At 36.0% G+C, this 20,253-nt stretch overlaps 1 protein-coding gene across 1 annotated transcript; it reads right to left on the bottom strand.

Annotated features, from left to right (window-relative positions):
- Positions 1-5,584: 5,584 nt before the first annotated feature.
- On the bottom strand, positions 5,585-5,938 carry LOC103575243 (uncharacterized). The gene has a single exon (XM_008554948.1). It carries the CDS (start codon positions 5,936-5,938, stop codon positions 5,585-5,587), a length of 354 nt encoding a protein of 117 aa, XP_008553170.1.
- Between the last annotated feature and the right edge of the window lie 14,315 nt (positions 5,939-20,253).

Below are 20,253 nucleotides of genomic sequence, written 5' to 3'. Positions count from 1 at the left end.
ATTTTTTTCATACGGGTCGAGCTGCCGGTTAATGATAAATTAAAATGAAAAAATTTCAAATATCAGGAAGATGTGCCATTCGTAGTCTATGCTGATATCAAATGCATATTAATACTAAAAGCCGATGAATCTGAAGAACACATACCCCACAGTGTAGGTTTTAACGTACATTGTGCTTACAATGATACCTTGTCTAGATATGAGTGTAATCGTAGTGATAAATGTATCGATTGGTTTATGTCCAGGTTAAAATCATTAGCTATTTCAGCCCATAATTTGATTAAGTCACCTGTAAAAATGCATCCACTCACAGAGCAGGAAAATTTCGAATATAATACATCTCAAAAATGTCACATTTGTAATAAATACCTTGCTGAGACTGACAATTGCTGAGACTACTGTCATTTTACAGGCAAACATCGTGGACCGGCTTATGTGAAATGTAACATCCTTTATTAGCAGTCTCATAACATTCCAACTGTATTCCATAATCTTTCCGGGTATGATTCACATTTTCTTATCGAGTCAGTAGCTAAATGTTTTTCCGCTTCAGTTCTTATCTCTATGATGCTGACAAAGTTATTACTCGCAAGAGTATTGATGAATCAGTCAAACGGAAAGGAATTGTTCCATATGAGTATGTAGACAGTTGGGACAAATTAAATTATACTAAAGTACTAGCAAAAAAACACTTTTTCTCTAAATTAACTATTCCGATGTTTCTAATGATGATTACAAACACGCGGAAAGAGTGTGTAATACATTTAGAATTAAGACGTTAGGTGAATATTCTGACATGTATTTAAAAACGTACTTACTGCGTTTAGCTGATGTAACGATTGATACATACGAATTGCGATTTAACTTCTGAAATAACATTATTCCTTTTTCTTTTATAAAAAAGTATACTAGCCGCACCCAAAATCTTCGTATTAAGATCCTCTCACCTTTTGCAGGTACCTATGTAAGTGCATGCACGATGAGTAAGAATAGACAAAGATCGATAGATAAGACAATATACCTGTCTCACTCTCTCTCCATTAAAAGGGCAAAGCCCATTCTCAAACCCAACTACGTCATCTAGCTGTATACTCATCCTGCATCCACATTACCTGCGTACATCTATTTACGATACATTCACAAGAGAATGTGTATGCGTGTGTACGGGCTTAGTACCCAAAAATATGTATAGCTGCGACTCAGCGGGACACCTGCACGTGTGCACCGGACCTCTCATTAACTCAACGGTCATAAAAATTTTACGACCATCCAATTTCCATATTTCAAAATCGCCGCGTATGTTCTAATGATATGACTAAACTCGGACCTATGTACGTGATCATCCGTATTGTATTAGAGCACTTACACATCCTTTGTTGTTTACAAAAACGATATCATCCAATTTCCATATATGGACTTTTCTAAATTTCTAGAAAGCTATACCCGGAACTGCGTACTTAGTCATTTGTTTGTCGAAAATGATGAGCTGGACTCAACGATTGCATCAGAAAACACATGACTTTCCCATCAAAACTAGAGTATATAAACTGCCGAAAACCTAACGAAGGCAGTCAATCGCTAATCAGAACTAACCTCTGTCAGATCTCGAGCCACTCGCCAGGTAATCTCTGTCGGTTCTCGCTCCGAAGTTCTATAAGTTCAAAATCTCCGATTAGTTCTATCGGCCCAAGTCCGACTTGTACCGCGAATCAGAGATAAAATCTTAATCGTTGTCCACGTGACTGTCCACCGCCTAGGCAATCGGGCTCCTTGGCCAAATACCTAGATTTTAATCTTGCAAAAATCGCGGCCGATTCGACTCACCAGGATCATTGGTCTCGTGACGGTCTATAGCCTAGGAATCCAGACTCTTAGATCAAAATCCTAAATAAAATCGAATATTCATACTCGTACTCGACAGATAGGGAAGTGTATCCGCTTGGCACCCCAGTAGCTCCGAGTCCGAAAGGTGCATCAAATTCCGCTAAGTAAAATCCCTAAGCCACGGGCAGGGTCCCAGCAAATGTAACAAAAACAATACCGCGATCATAAATTCAAACTGGTGAATTGTGAGAGAGTGTGATCAGCGAGATTATAAACCACCTCAAGCTGAGTGGTAAGTTAATTATATTTGTTTAATTCTAGTACACACATGTAAAACAACATTATAATTTCAATAAGAATATACAGATTCTTCTTTTTTTTAAAAATCATCTTTCTCTTATTTATACCTCTTACTCTAACATTCCTAAGTCAGCGGGTACAGAAAGAGACAGACGTAAGGGAACAGGGACTTCTCGAGGGCCCATATTCACCTACCTGCTTTCCTCTCTTTTTAAAATCCCTGACCTACCCTAAAGCCACGCAGGTCAACGATCGGGATTGTCTATCGTACTTCCGCTCGGTACGAAATAGACTTATTTAGTAATCAAACTTGCCAAATATTAAACATTCTCACACTAGCCACGTGACGGTCCTATTAGGCTCCTTGGTTGAATAATAGAATAAATATTGTGGGTAGTTTTACTAAATAATTAATTAATAATAACCCTTCGCCCGTCGCCTTCACTCTCTCCGATCGTAACAGTGACATTTTTCAAAACTTTCGAAAGAGTTGTGAACAAACATACAATTTAGACCCCCTACACTATTCCACTGATGTTTCTTTAGACTTATTGTCAGATCCCTCGATGCTCTTTTTTTTCGAAAAAGGTGTTAGAGGCGGAGTGGCACAATGTTCCAATCGATATGCTCGTGCCAATAAGCCATTCATGGTTAACGAATACAATCCCGTGCGAGAAAATTCCTACATCATGTATTTTGATGTAAATAATTTATATGGGGCTGCGATGAGTCAGTGCCTACCAACTGCTTGTTTAAATGGGTTGATGCATCATTAGATTTCATTTTTAATAATCCCGATGACGTTCCCAAGGGTTACATCTTAGAAGTGAATTTCGAGTATCCAAAACACCTACACGAACAACACAAAGACTTGCCCCTTTGTCCTGAACACTTTTTTCCCACCAAAAGGTACATGCAGCAAACTAGCTACAAGATTGTATGACAAAGAAAAGTACGGTATTCATTATTGCAACTTAAAACAGTGCATAGAATGAGGTATGAGTGTAAAATAAGTACGCAGAGTCTTGGAATTCGATCAATTTTCATGGTTGAAGCCATATATAGATTTAAATATCAAGTGCCGTGAAAAATCTGCAAATGAATTTGAGAAAAACTTCTACAAACTAATGAATAATGCTGTATTCAGTAACATCATAGAGAATGTTCGAAACCATACGGCTGTCAAATTGGTGAGAAAGTGGGATGGACGATGGGGTGCAAGATCTTTAATTGCAAAACCAAACTTTCACAGCTGCACTGTCTTTAATGAAGACATGGCGCTTATTGAAACGAGTCGTGTCAAGATTCAATTCAATAAACCCATATACGTTGGTTATTCTATTATCAATTTATCTTAAATTATTGTATATGACCTTCATTACAATTACATCATAACCAATTTTATTCTGGATCAAGCGAAGCTTTTCTACACTGACACCGACAGCCTACTTTGTCACTTCACTGCTCCTAACATCTATGAAGTCATCAAACATGATATTGAACTTTTCGATACCTCAGATTATCCTGAGATCAATGCTTATAACATACCTGAGGCCAATAAGAAAGTTCTGAGTATAATGAAAGACGAAAATGATGGCAAGATCATGACTGAATTTTCTGGTCTGCGTGCCAAGCTCTATGCCTTCAAAACTCAAGGTGAGAACGAGACGAAACGGGCCAAAGGTGTGAAAAGCTGCACACTCGAAACAATCACGTTTGATGACTTATCTACAATTATGATTTATCTACAATTGTTCAACATTTATTTAATTTTTACTGTGTCGCTCGAGTGTTAATCCACTGCGCCACAGGCTGCTTGCTCGGATCTTTCTCTCGTAAGTTTTCCCCCTGAATAACTTTTTTCCGTTTGAATAAACGGTCTGGCGCCTGCGTGCATTAACCCAGCCTGAGGAGCTGGTCCAGGCACGACAACATTTAATTATTATTTATATTTTGACTCTATTATTTTATTTTAAATTGATCTCGGTATTTATCATCATTTAATATCGTAAATTATTATTTATTATTGTTTTGAGATCACGCGTGGGTGACCGTATACGCTATATTAGGCTGTTCCGCGTCTCCGTCGCGAAATTTTAGCTAGGTATACGTTATAAACATATATACAATATTTACATTCCCTCACACACACACACACACACATGCACGCACTCGCGTACGCACAGACACACGCACACATGCACACACACACACACACACACGCGCGCTAAATATAATATTTACAATGATCACTCACACATGTACCCGCTCACACATACAACATGTTTTTAACTCTGAATCAAGCGTTGCTCTCTACTTACATTTTTATGGCGCATTAAACAATAGTAAACGAAATATCTAACAATAATAAACGACAATTATTTATAATATAAATCATGTATCATTTAGTAATCAATTATGAACAAATTAATTTCCCTCGCCGCGGCGACCAACAACTACCGGGGGAGGTTATCACGTGAAAAATATATGCCGTGAAAGAAATTTAAAGTACTTACTCAAAATTAATAATCTCCAGGAACCAAAATAATATGGCTTGAAACAAATATATATCAGTTAATTCACCCGGTGAACTTCAATAACTATTCTCTTATTTTTCCAAAATAAATAATAAATGCACGGTTGTACAAATAAAACAGCGTCCACACACAATGCTAGCCCTATCTTTCTAATTTCATTACCCCAACCTCCACCTGTTGGTCGTCGCCCACCTGGCGCCACCGTTGTCCTTAATTACTATTATGATTATTTTTATCAGCCCTGGGCCTAGTTTTTAATTAAAATATAAAATATAAAGATAATTTCTGGACATCTGAATGATACATGAGTAATTACTTAAATATGTGAACTATTTATTCATACCATCTACTTATTTTTACTCTATCCCATAAATCAAATAATAATTATTCAAAATCGTACAATTGACGTTGGCAATATTGCCAAGATATTGATTTACTTTTACCCGGCGGTCAATTTTTCTCCAAACCACAACTGACATCCTTAGTCGGATGACAAGTTTAAATGAAATAATATGTTAAACAAATGTTGGGGCATAATATTACACTGGATTATAGATCCCAACTGTTTCTAAATCATAAACAAATACTTAAAATTTACAAAAATCAATTGTTTGTATTTTTAAATCATAAAATAAAATTAATTCGCACACGTGCTCTCTCATACGCCACGCGCATGCGCCAGCACTGTGCACGGACTGCCGTCTCCATCGGCGAAATGGCGGAATGCCCACGTAACGACTCAAATTTAAATATCTAATCTAAATATTTAACTTATAACTAAACAAAATTAAATGATTTGAATCGTTACGTGACATGTTTAAAAAAAAACAAAAAAAATTTTTTTTTTAATTAATTTTTTATTAATAAAAAATTTTTTTTTAAATTATTACAGATCTGTTTTATTTATCCAACTATTGTGTGTACTACTCAAATTTTAACCATTTAACATACAGCTTTTTGCCACAAGTACGAATGATTTTTTCAACTAGATAAATATCTAGATATTCAACTTTGATGAGTTCTTCTTCGTAAAAACCACCGTCAATTGGTTTATCCTGGTAATCGATAAGTTCGTACGTCGTTGGATTGTTATTCTTAACCTCCTTAATAGTAAAAATTTTACTGGTCCAATTAAGATCGTATCCCTTCTCAAACACATGTTTGTATTTGGTCATCAACCTCAAACTTCTTCGTTTCGTATCATTGTAAGTTACTACTGAATCATCCAAATTATCTATCCACTTGTAAGTACCACGAACAGTTAATTTTACCCACATTTTACTCTTTAACGTTCTGTTGAAACGTTCGCAAATGGATGCTTTAAGATTGCTATAGGTAGAGTACAAATTGATACCGTACTCTTACATTAGAGCTTTAAAATTACTATTGTAAAATTCTTTACATTGATCCACATTCCAATTCTTAGGAATTCGACCTTTTTTCAGAACAGATTTCATGGCACTTGCAACATTTTGAGAATTTTTAGTCTTGAGTGGTACTGCCGATGCAAACTTTAAAAAGTTATCTATAATTGTCAATATGAAATTGTGTTGTTTGTTGGATGAAGCATATGCAATCATATCAACCAAATCCGCTTGCCAAGATTCATCAATTCCATGGATATCAACATGACGTCGATGATAATTTCTCCGTGCTTGAGCATGCAGCTGTCACGATATTTTAATATCGCGGCAGTCTCGCATCAGGTCGGTGGGCAACAGAGGGCAGCACACGCTGCTCACACGTCTCATCCGACATTGTATTATAATTATTGTTTGTTTGCATGTAAGATTTTATTTAATTATTGTGTTAATAATATGTTATCGATTTCTTACGTATAAATTGTATTTGAAGCAGGAGATTTCACTGATGAATTTGAGCATATATTTGGATTTTGTAGCGCTGGGGAAAATAGTTGCGAATTTCATTTATGTGCTTATGATTATTTTGAATTGGTTGGCGCATGCGCGCCACCGCAACAGTTGGCATCTGTAGAGTTATTTATAACAAATAAATCTACTAGTTTATGAATAAATCATTGGTTGATTTACCGGTAAATAATATTAAGAATTAATTAGGGAAAATACAATTGGTCATTTAGCGTCGGGAACTTGATAAATGACACGGCCACAGTTATGTAGTACGTTGGTGGTACTGTAAAGAAATAACATGCGACGGTTGTATAGCTCTATGGGGTGAAGTGAGATATACGACAAAATGGCGTCGGCCTAGGTGTCGGCGTGAGATTCACGTGCTGCCATGGTCAGACGTGGGATAGTCTCTGTAAGAGTAGCGTGGGTGCTCTGTTACATTAAATTAATTATAAATTTGTCGCCATTTGGTATTTTTGGTAGATAATATAAACCCATTGGCATTAGTTTAGCATTTTGATAACTCACATAAAGGAAATAACATTTACCGTATTAGCGTGCAACCAAGGGAGTTGAATAATACGTAAACTGTAAGTACTTTTTGGCTAATACATTGGCGTGTAATTTTGGTTCCCGAGTTGGTGATCATTTGTATATAGCCTAAGCGCGAGAGAGATAGTAAATTCTGAGTATTAGTAACTAGTCATAAGCATATGATGGAATGCGTGAATGTTATACTCAGTAAATACGAGTACAGTCAGTGAAATTATTCAATAGTTGAGTTTTATTTATGAATCATTATTGATTTGATTTATTAATTATTATTCAACGGAATATTGCTTACGAATTATTATTATTTAGCGTATTGATTATTCCTAAATTGAATTATTAATTATTATTTATTTGAATATTGATTATGAAGTATTATTAATTTGCGTATTAATATTAATAATTTGAGTTATTACTTACTGTTTAACTGGATATTGAGTGTAAATTATTATTAATTTGCGTATTAATTATTATTAATTGGAGTTATTAATTATTGTTAATTTGAATTATTATTATATGTAATTTAAGTTTGATTCATCAAGTCTTAGTTAATTATCACGTGAGAGTGATCAAGTTATAAATACCAGTCATAAGTATTAAACCCAATAGGTGATATTTATTTTATTATTTGTGTCCAAAACAATATTATTTTGAAATACCGTAAATTCACTAGTGGAATTTACTGGGAATTTGTTACTGGAAATAATTTAGCTATTTGTTTGCTTATGTTCATATGCGAGTGAACTATTAATTATTCACAAATATATTTTTTTTGTCAACACATTTAGTGCTTACGCAGTATTGTTATTATTTGAATTTTATATGCGCATACTACTATTATTATCTTTGTAAGTGATTTACTATTATTTTTTTGAACATTATTTATGTGAGTATGCGACATATATGACTAATTAATTTATTAAATGATTGAGAATTAAAACAAATGGTCATCAACCCGGTATTTATTTAATTCTATTATTTTAATTACTGCTATCTTTCTTGCTATCCTTATTCCTAAATCTGAAATCGCTATCCTGTTATTTATTTTATTTTCATTTTCATTTCTCCGTTGTGTAATTTTGAGTTACTTTTTGTTCGTGGGGCACACGAACTGGCGCCCAACTAGGTTTTCTAACCCAGCCTGAGCAGAGCAGCCAGTCCAGGGAGATTCAGGATATCTCCAGGTGGGACATTTGTTTTTCTGGGTTTGTTTATTTTTCAGTTTTCGACCAACGGAGAGCCATAACGACTATTGAGCGCCAACCACACTCCGCCGTCGGACGCGTGAAATAGTAGAGAACGTTATACAGCTCATGAGCCACTGCTTCTTTTATTGTTGACTGCATTTGTGAGTTGTGTTGAATTGAGGGTAATTAGCTTCTTCTGTGCTTCGAGATGTTTTAATAAGTCTAAATTTTGTTCTGTAAGGTTATAATATATTTTTTCTAATGCTTCCACTTTCGTTTCAAGCTTTGAAATGACTTCAATTGTATTTTCGTTCTCTATTTGTTTATTTTTTCTGTAATTATCAAATTTTGCTTCTAAACCATGAATAATAATATCAATATCTTGTCGTATCAGAAAGCTTCCTTCGATCAATGATTGAACGTCATGTTGAATAATGTTTTGTGCACTTCTCAGAAGAATCGCATTACTAGAGTTTTCAGAATCTGCAATATTACACAACCGTTTGTTCTCTACATCAAACTGACCGTCGTCTGTAATTTTAAATCCTGGACCTGGTGGTCCACGACTGCCAGTTTTAAATTAGTTAGTTTCAGATTGACGTCCAAAAATATCGATACTGTCACGTAACGATTCAAAATTATTTAATATTAATTAGTCGTAAGTTAAATATTTTAATTATACGTTTAAATTTAAATCTTTGCGCGGGCATTCCGCCATTTCGCCGATGGAAACAACAGTCCCTCCACAGTGCTAGCGCATGCGCGCAGCGTATGAGAGAGCACGTGTGTGAAATAATTTTATTTATAATTTAAAAATATAAACAATTGATTTTTGGTAGTTATAAGTTTTTGTTTATGATTTTAAAACAGTTGGGATGCATAATCGAGCGTGACATTATGCCCCAACATTTGTTTAACATATTGTTTTTATTAAACTCGTCTTCCGATTATGGATTTCAGTTGATGTTTTGAGAAAAATATTGACCGCCGAGTAGGGGGAATATCAATATCTAGGCTGTATTCCCGGCATCAATTCTATGATTAAAAATAATTATTATTTAATTTATTCATATTTTATGAATAAATAGTTCATACACTTAAATAATCATTCATGTACCATTCAGGTGTCGAAAAATTATCTTTATAATTTATATTTTAATTTAAACTAGGCCCAGGGTTCGGACAAATAATCATAATAATAAATAAGGGCGACGAGCGCGCCACGTGGGCGATGACCAACAGGTGGAGGATAGAGTAATTAAATCAAAGAGATACGGACTGGTATTGGGTGTGGACGCTGTCCTAGTATATAAAAAAGAGATAAAATTGCTGATAAGTTGTGGATTATTAGTAATTCAGGTTATTGCTGCAGTAATAATTCACCGGGTGAATTAATTTATATTTTTTTGATATTATTTTGATTGTCTGGAGATTATTTTTAAGTAAGTACTTTGGATTTCTTTCGCCGTTTATATTTTCACGTGATAGCCTCTCCCGGTAGTTGTTGGTCGCCGCGGCGAGTAAAATCAATTTATTTATAATCGCAAACTGAATGATACATGATATATGTTATAAATTAATATTGTTAATTATCGTTGAATATCTCTTTTTTTTATATTTAAGAATATCCAGATATTTATATATATATATATATATATATATATATATATATATATATATATATATATATATATATATATATATATATATATATACCAATGCATAAACAACGTTGTTAAACGCTGCCGGTAGATATAGATATATCTATAGACATATATATCTATAGTGAGCCTACAGTACTTGAGCAAATTCCTCAAGTACTGACATCATCGCCTGGATGAAAAATTCCCAACTAATTAAAATTATTATTTACTTAAAATATCGATAAGGTATTATTCATTATTGTTTATATTTATTATTATTTCAAATAATTAAGTAATTTTACTTTTTTTTATTTTGATTTATTGATTTACCCCATCGGTCGAAATTATTATTGAAATTTTTTATTGAAATTATAAATTATTTTAACAGAGAAAAAATTATGGAACTGAATTATCTACAACAAACGACTACAGGCTAGAACTTATTGAACTGTTAACATTTAGCTCGATACCTAATATCGATATTGGTCATAATAAATTCTACATTACTACAACATTGGATGATAAAAAATCCAGCAAAAAAGCACGTAATTCCACCGATAGAAAAGTAGATACAATACCAACGGAGAGTTATGAAATTGAAGATATTGGAAATTATGTCATTGAAGCATTGCCAGATGTCTCTTTAAGTCTAAGACCTAAGAACAATGAACTTCGATGTCAAATAAAGGTCATCAAATCGATTTTCAACCATCAGACTCTATTGGACGTCTTTTAGGATTTTCCGCTAGAAAACTTAAACCAAATATAACTCATCAATCTGACTTGCCTGTCACAATATTCAGTGTTAATGCACTTCGAGTTGAATGCAATATTACATCAGGTGCATACATACATCATTTATAACAAAGTGCACACGATTTATGAGTTCTTTTCAACAGCCTCACCTGGATATAAGATCAACGAAGTACCTTCACTCATCATTTATCTTTTAGTCACAGTGCAAGCAATACATACTCTTCAATTGAAAATTGTTAATGAAGCAGGAAAAATAGTTAATTTTCGTGGAGAAACGGTAACTGTTCGTCTGCATATAAAATCTGTTAATAAATAATGGGTATTGTACATGACAGCAAAGTTGGTAGAAGCTATATTAGTCAGAGGGGATGGCTAGGAACCGTCATTCGTCGCGCATCTCCCAGAGAGTTAACACGTCAAAACATAATAATCCTCAAGAGTTTAAGCCTTCGAATACGTGGTGGGAGAAAGTAAAAATACGATTCTGCTGCCTTATCTATATAATACCATGGAGGAAATGTGAGGAATTTAACATGGTGTCATCTTCGATGAAACCATTGCTCACTATGAAGTTTATGCACATCAGCCATATGCGTCTGCAACCTTTACCAATAACGATGAGATTCGAATCGTTGTGCAAAACTGAAATCTTGATTTATTGCCAAGTAAAAGTACTCTGCATATCTATGATAGACTAACAAAAAGAGATGGAGCTATTGCAGTTGCAACTATAAGCATGCTTAATATGGTTATATGTTTCCTATCAAGAGAAATACGTTATCTTTTGAATGGTGAAGAAATTGATCGTATTAATAATGTTAGCTTAACGTGTGCTATGAAAGGATATTTATCACATGGTCCCACTCAAATGACTACATTGGAAAACGCTGGATGGTTAGAAAGCGAAGAAAATTCATGTACGTATGCTAATGGATACTTTGATGTGTCTATTTCACTTAGCTTGCTGAGCGGATTTGCCGAAGACTATCATCGCATAGTTCCCTACTGTCACCATCAACTGGTCATATCGAGAACACAAACTGATGCTGATGCGTTGTTACAAACTGCAGTTGAAGAGGTAAGAATTACTCTGCTTAAAATTGAATGGATGATACCTTATATTAAAGTAGCTGATCAGCATAATATTCAACTTCTCAATTACATTGCTAGTGATCCATCAACATCGATGAGCTATTGAACCTGGGCATTAGACGAATATCCACTCCTGCCAGCTACAACAAAACAGATTTGGGCTGTTAAAACAACGAACCAGCCGAAGGGTTTCTCGCTATGTTATTCTGGATTTCCAAACTGCTTGAAGAAATGTACTGGATAAAAATGCTTCTGAATTTGACCATTGTAATATTCGTGATGTAAAATTGTATTTAATATCCCAGTGCTATCCTTATGGAAATTTAAATATTGATGTTGCATACAATCGATATGCACTATTGAATAAAATGTATACTCATTTTCAAAAGTCATATTATAATAGAGACTCACAACCTCTGTTATCAAAAAAAGATTTTCTATCAAAAGCACTGTTGATTGTTATTGACTGTTCAATGCAAAACGAATCTCTCAAGCCAGGACCAGTAGATAAACGTATGGAGTTTGAATCTACAGCAGCAATTGCCGCTCAAACTGCCGCTTATTGTTTGATTTTACATGATCGAATTGTTAATTATAACCCGATTAGTGGAAATGTACGAAAATTAGTATTACATAGTGATTACTACATGAATTAATAAACATTTTTTTTCTATTATATAATAAATAATTTATTATTTATACCTTTTAGGTTTCATCATAGATAAATACAGTCCCGTTGGCTTGACAAGTAAAACGTTTGTTAATTATTTTTATGTAGGTAAGTATGGTATTTTTGTTTATATACAATGGAGGACTATTGTCTCCGACAGATTGACATTGAGAGCAATCACGTTTCAGATGTTTGTATCCTTCCACAACGTCACCCGTAACAGAATTTTCGTGTTCTTGACATCTTAGGAATCCTCTGATTTCTTTATTATTTTTCATATCTTTGGACAACAATTCCCGAGCATCTTAAACATCTCCTTTTACAAATAATTGTATAAAGTCATTTGATAGTTGGGCAGTGTCTTTGGAAGCCATTTTTAAAATACTCTTTCCCGATAGCAGGTAAAAAAGGATTGATTTGTATCGGCTGCCGGCACCCCAACGACGTATAAAATAATTGTAAACATACAGCTAGGGTATTAGTCTATAACGTATAGCATGTAGATCACATTTAGCATGGACATGAACCATGTCAGTATCCAAGGATAATGATCGGTCGAAACTTACGGACTCAGAAGTCGATATGATACAAAAAAATGGCCACTACTGACTACAAAATGCGCACGAATAAGCACAAAATCGCTAAAAACATTGATAAAACAGTACATACCGACTGCCAGTAAACGGTCGGTGAAATTGATCGAATAAATGTTTAAACAGGGCGGGTAGTCGGTATCTGTTTGGTCAGTACGGCAAGTACCTACAAGTGCTGCTGTCCCAAAATCCTCTTTATATCACTACTTTCTATAAAACAGATCCTATAAGATTCTGATATAAGTCTACGTATTTCATCAGAAAAATGATAAATACTAAGAATTTTATAAATTCAACTTTGACCTCAAATATCTTATGAGGTATTGAATTATCCAATATTTATGAGTAACCAGTTTTAAGAGCATCTAATTTCCTGTAAAGAAATGCATTACCCTTTGCGGCACACTGATTGGTTAATGAGCTGTAAATTTCTCAAATTAAAAATATTTTTGTCCCATGTTATTTAAACGGGATGTGGAATATTGCCATCAGGAAGTACTTAATGTTAGTCTTAAGAGTTACAATTGTAACAACCGTTTCTTTTATCGTACCAAAACTTCTGAAAATGGGTCCGCAAAAATAAAAAATGGTCGAATTTCCTGAATCAGTTTAATTGTTCTGCAAGTATTTTTATAGTACCATGATATATTGAGGTTAGGATATCTATTCACTAGGGTGTGCCATTTCGAGGCCACTTTTTTTTTCAAAGCTCAAGGAGCTCGATATAGGCGGGAAATTTTGGGGTTGGCCCACAGGGTCAACCGACAAACCGATTTTTTTTATGAGAGACTGGCAATAGCGAGATTGCTGATGTTGTTCAGGGACAAGATAAATCCACCGTCAGCAAAGGTACTAATAGATTATATTAGTTCCTTGACGTGGGACTTCATCCCTCCTGAACTTCTCCTGGCAAGGAAATTTTGCCAGCGGCGACTGCAGATGCAGGTTCCCTTGGAAAAGGTTTTCATGTCGAACAAGGCGGACATCCTTCGCCTGAGGTCCTGTTCGCTCGAGTTTACACTCCAATCCCTTGGAAAGGTAGGAGTAATTTGATCCTTACGATCTTCGCCCTCTTCCCACTATTCCTCATTTTTTTTCCTAGGTTTTTTCTTTTTAAAACAATATATTCCTTGCAGTGAGTTCCCGCGACCTCTAGTTTACGAGGAGTAAAGAAGAGGAAAGAATATAAAATAAAAATGACACTGAGAGGGACGTACGTCTTTTTTTTCGAGGTTATGTATAAAAAAAAACAAGTTTTTTCTTGAAAATTTTAAGTTGAATAAATAGTTCAACGAAAATTTATATTGTTCTCTCTCTTTTTTTTTCATTATTATACTTAGTTTTCAAGAATACCTTTAGTTTTTAGTTTTAGGTCTAGATATATGTTTATAGTTTGAATAATAGGGTATTTATGAGTTAGCGATACTAACTATAATTTTAAGTATTTGGTTACTCTAGCCACATATGAGTGGGAGAGAGCGCAAGATATACAGAATTAAGAGCAAGAGAGAAAGAGTGCGCTGAGTGTGGGGTTTAATCGGTTTCTCCTTTTCCCGCATTCGCAACTCTCGTGAGGCTGTAATTATTTACTTAACGCCGTAGAGGGGACAAATTAATTAATGTAACGGGACCTGAGTCCACCTCCGCCGACTAAAGGCCGATTCTTCACCCTTTTGGGCATACACATCAAAAATCCTCATTGCACGTGGTATCTAACCACAGCCACCACGAGTCTAACCTCTTTGGGCCAAACACTGCTCCTATCTCAGGAAATTGAGAGATTCTGTTTACAGTGGGCTTGGAAAGGCTCCTCGTGGTACCAAGCTCCCAGCTTTGGTCAACATGCTTGCGTAGGATTAGTAGTGGGATGCAAGTTTTCCCCAACCCATACGGGTTTCCTCCACTTATAAACACTAAGATTTCAGACACGTCATTGTACACACTTGCCCTCATCTATCACTTAGTGTTCTTCTATCTCCGAGTTTTCGGGGGCGCCATGATCTTTTGAGACCCGAAATGGCGGAGGTCGTCCCACTCGGGGGCCATAGAGGGGACAATTAATTAATGTAACGGAACCTAAGTCCACCTTCGCCAACCGAAAGCCGAGACCTCGCCCTTTTGGGCATACTCGCGCTGCGCAAATCCACTATTCTTCACCACAATATTATAAAAGCGGAACATTGAGCAAGCTCGATATTGGCGGATGTGAAGACCCTTAGGATCAGAGATCCTTTGCGTGTGGCTGCTGAACCAACGGCCACTACGAGTCCTACCTCACTCGAGCCCATGCACTCCTCCCGTCTCAGGAAATAAAGAGACTCTTGGTCGAATTTGGCTTGGAATGGGCCCCCCATAGCACCAATTTCATGTATTGGTCGACATACCACTAGGTCAACAGGGGGACGTGGTTTCTTCCTCTGCCTTCCTGGGAAGACACCCAGTTTGTTTTACATTCATTCATCCATGTTGAAACTGACTACTGAGCTTGGGGTGGAGACAATCTTTGCTGAAACTATTAAAAATTTTAAAGGAGTCTGGGGATGCGGCAAGAACCCGCCCAATTTGTGGCCACTCCACGACCCATCCTTTTATGCTCTGGAGCACCTCACGCTGAGGATCAAACTCGATGCATTTTAGCAGTAAGTGCTGAAAGGTATCCCACCCGTTGTTACATCGGGGGCATTTGCGAATTATGGCGAGTCCGTACTTGAAGAGTCTATCCTTAAAACAGCCGGTTAAAATCTGGATAGGCCAGAAATTAGGGCTGATATGTTTGGTCGCTAAACGTTCAGTAACGTCGGGGAAGAAGTTAAATGTCATTCGTCGTGTTTCCGCTGTGGCCCACTGTTCTTGCCATCTGTGAATGGGTTCTTTCCCGAGTAAGACAAGGCCTTCTTCGTCATCTGGCTGCACGGTCGCGTTTTCAAGGGTTGGCCATAGAGGGGACATCTGTGGTTTCTTGAAGTAATTAATTAATATCTTGACGAGGGGTCATGACGATTGCCACGTCAAGTCTCCAATCTTATAAATACCGCCGAATTTGAAATTCGAAACAGTTTTATTCAAACTTTAAATAGATTCACGAGTGCCAGTTCCTAGGTGATTATTTAAACATGCTGCGCCTACCTTCTGACAACCCACCTGACTTCGCAACGATGTGTGTCAATAAGTTTGATGCAGATGTAAGTATCCTGGATTTACAATTAAATATTTCCTCGTGAGGTTGTTTAAAAATTTCACGGTCTGTTTATAACAGGCCCTGCTGATGATGGGAGCACTACTTAAATATTTTGAAGGCCATTTCCACCCGGAATTCGGACTAAGAGTTCTTTCGCACCTAAAGGGAGTGATGGGAGAGGAATTGCCCGTGGAGCTACTGAATCTAAGACAGTGCGGCCAGATCGTGGGTAAAACGACCCCCCACTTTCTGCCGTGCGGGCGACATATACAACTTGGGAAGACCTGTTGGTGTGTCGGGTGCGGCGGAAGAAGCCGAAGGGAGCCGAGCTCGGAGGAGAATTTACTCTCCCCACTAAGCACAGAGGAGTCACACACACAGCTGTGACTCTCTGTACATGAAAAATTCTGAGAATCCGATCTCAGCCGAAGCATACAGTGGGAAAAATAATAATAATAATAATAATAATAACAATATAAAATATAAAAATATAATAATAATATAAAATAAATTCGTAATTTTTTTTTTAAATAAATTTTTATTTAATAAAAAAATTTTTTTTTTGTTTTCAGGATTAAATTATTATAAAACAATAAATTATAAATATTATGATTCTTGCTAGTAAATATTACTAGCGAGAATGGCGATTGATAATTATTACACCGGTAATTCTCAAACGCAGCTTTTATAATAGTTCTTATGAACTACGGGTAACCGCGGAAACAGTCAAGTAGAGTGAGCGACTACTTTGGAAGCATAAGCTCCGTCGTCGAGTCCTTGCTGATACAAATTTTTTTTTTTCTTTCAAATTTTTAACTTTTTTTTTTTTAAGTTTAAATAAGAGTTCATGTATCAGACCATTCCATGCATTTATATATCTATATTTGTGAATATAGATATACACGAGTATAGATAGATACAAATGCATGAAATGGTCCGGTACTAATACATTTAAACTCTTTTTGCGGCTAAACTATTGAAGATACGAAAGTGCACCGAGTGACCTTTTTCATACAGATTTTTATGCTCTAAAAAAATGGTCTCCTATCATTTTTTCGTATCTTCAATAAATAAGCCAAAATTTTGAAGAAAAAAGCCATTTTTATGTTTTTTTCAGTTTTAAGCTCTCTTTGCGGCTAAGAGATACGAAAGATTACTTATGACACAGCATTTCACATTACCCCGGAGGTACTGTGACCTGGCATGCGTTTCCACTTTTTTTACATGGCGGGATTCTCTTGTAGGCCTAAACCATGGTTCAATTATAGCTAAAGGCTTTATATTTACTTTACTAATAGAAAGTAGAGCTAAAGGCTCTCAAAATTCATCAAGTATTTTCTATTTTTACCCTCATAAACGTAAGTTGAAGTTTTACAGCGTTGATCCATATGTTCAGCATCGTATCGAATTGACAGATGAGACTCCAATACGCACTAAACCATACCGTAGAAGTCCACCAGTAATGAAAGCGATGCACGATAAAGTTGATGAATTACTCGCGAAGAGTTATATTCAGCCTTCAAATAGTGCTTGGGCATGTTCACCAGTAATGGTACCCAAAAAGAATAATACTCGGCGCATGTGCATCGATTACCGGCCATTAAATAAAGTCACGAAAAAATCTGCTTATCCACTACCGATTATGCATCGTATTTTGTCAAGCCTTCAAGGTGCTAAAGTAATTTCGGTACTTGATGTCAGCGATGCCTTCCATCATGTTCTAGTCGAGCTAAATAGCCGTCAGTACACAGCATTCTGTGTAGATGGACGAGGGTTATTTAAATGGATTCGGATGCCATTTGGTCTCACAAACGCACCAAGTACGTACCAAGAAGTTTCCGATATAGTACGACGAAAAATTATTGAGTTATTAGAAACCCAGTTCTCATATACTGAAGCAGAAAATAAAATTTTTGCTTATCTCGACGACTGGATAATAATTAGTGATGATTTACAAGAGCATAAAATTCTTCTCCAAGCTGTCTTTGAAGGATTCCGTAAGGCTGGAATAAAAATGAACGAAGAAAAGAGCCATTTTGGATGCTCTGAAGTTCATTTTTTAGGCTTCATCATTAACGAAGATGGTTTGAAACCCGATCCAGCTCGATTGGAGCCAATTGCAAACTATAAACGACCTACAAACCGTAAAGAACTGCGAAAATTTAATGGATTAGTCAATTGGTATCATAAACATCTTAAAAATGTCGCACAAGTTCAAGGTCCTTTGAACAAATTAACAAGTACTCAAGTTCCATGGGAATGGACAGACATCGAAGAAAAAGCTTTTGAGGAAACGAAAGAAGCCCTGTTAAAAGCCGCAACATTGTCATTGCCACGTCCAGACTTATCTTATCGTCTATACATTGATGCTAGCAACACGAGGTTTGGTTCTGTTTTAACTCAGTATGATCCAGAACTCGATCGAGAAAATTTAATCATCTGTTTAAGTCGACCGTTAAATAAAGCCGAAATGAATTACACAACAACAGAAAAGGAATGTCTCGCTGTCGTGTGGTCCTTACGGAAATTACGCGGTTACATCGATGGTTTACCAGTCACGGTCGACACTGATCATTCCGCATTAAAATGGCTTCACTCACTAAAAGATCCTGCAGGTAGATTGGCCAGATGGGCAATTGACATTTCCGCTTATGACATCGAAATTGTTCATTATCGGGGTACACAAAATGAAGCTCCAGACGCACTTTCGCGGCGATACGAAGAACCAGAGACTGCTGATTTAACTGTTTCAGAATCTAATCCAGCACCACTGCATGTAATTGCTCAAAATTCCGCTTGGTATGACGAAAAAGTCCGAGTTGTTCAGAAATATCCACAGAATTATCGTGAATGGAAATATGAGGACGATAAGTTGTATTTTTACCGTCCACTAGCTGTCAAGGAAATACTTGGTGAATTAAATCCTTGGAAAGTCGTTCTAACTGAATCAGAAATTCGTCCAGCTATCGAGAAAGCACATTGTGAAGCTCAATCGGGTCACCTTGGGATTGACAAAACTTATCAACGGATACGAGATCATTTTTACTGGCCAGGAATGTTCAAGTACGTCTCAGCTTACGTTTCAGCTTGCGAAACTTGTATAATGACTAAAAGTGATCAGACAAAACCGCAAGGATATATCGGAACAAGACCACCAACGCAGCCTTGGTCTATTATTTCTATTGACACAATTGGTCCATATACCCGTTCAACTATGGGGAATCAATATGCTCTGGTTATTGAAGATCTTTATACGCGCTATCTTGAAATTTTTCCTATGAAACAACAGTCGGGAAAAATCATAAAACATCACTCGATGTCTGTATTTAAGCACTGGGGTTCTCCTTGCCAAATTATCTCAGATAATGGCGAAGAATTCATAAACAAAGATATAATTAATTTAATTAGTCAATTTAATATCAAATTTACACCTACTCGTATCGGTCACCCTTGCGCAAATCCCGTTGAACGCTGCAATCGTACAATTAAACCTATGATTGTCGCGTTTACGAGTAAAAATGAAAAAGATTGGGATGAACATATCGATGATTTAAGATTCGTGTATAATACCTCGGTACATACTGCTTTAGGCGTCTTTCATTCTATCTAAACCACGGACGTGACGCACGACTAATTAATGACACTAATCCTCTTGAAAATCTAGACGTGTCTGACATTACCGTTTGGCAAGCCCGAATGGACCGTGCAGTTGAACTGAGACATTTTGTTGAGCAAAATATGTTAAAAGCTAGGGAACGCGCGCGGAAACAACGCGAACAAAGATTTTCTGACATTCCTATAGATTTAAAAATTGGTGATCAAGTTTATTACCTAAATAAAAAACTAAGCAAAAAAGTTGACGGTTACAGTGCTAAATTAGCACCAAAATATTCGGGACCTGCGATTGTCTCTAAAATTTTAAGTCCTCTAGTAGTTGAATTACAAGATAATGCCGGTAACGATATTGGCACATACTATTACAATGTTTTAAAAATTCCTAGACGGTCTCGAAGACGTAACTGATTATTTTCAATATATTTCAGATCATTCATC

This window comes from Microplitis demolitor, chromosome 6 (genome assembly GCF_026212275.2).
Source record: "Microplitis demolitor isolate Queensland-Clemson2020A chromosome 6, iyMicDemo2.1a, whole genome shotgun sequence".
NCBI lineage: Eukaryota > Metazoa > Arthropoda > Insecta > Hymenoptera > Braconidae > Microplitis > Microplitis demolitor.
Note: the sequence above shows the minus strand (reverse complement) of the source record. Positions and strands in the feature narration are given on the sequence as shown.

Coding starts and splice junctions, on each gene's coding strand:
- LOC103575243 (XM_008554948.1), bottom strand. CDS start 5,938: ATGTGGGTAAAATTAACTGTTCGTGGTACTTACAAGTGGATAGATAAT.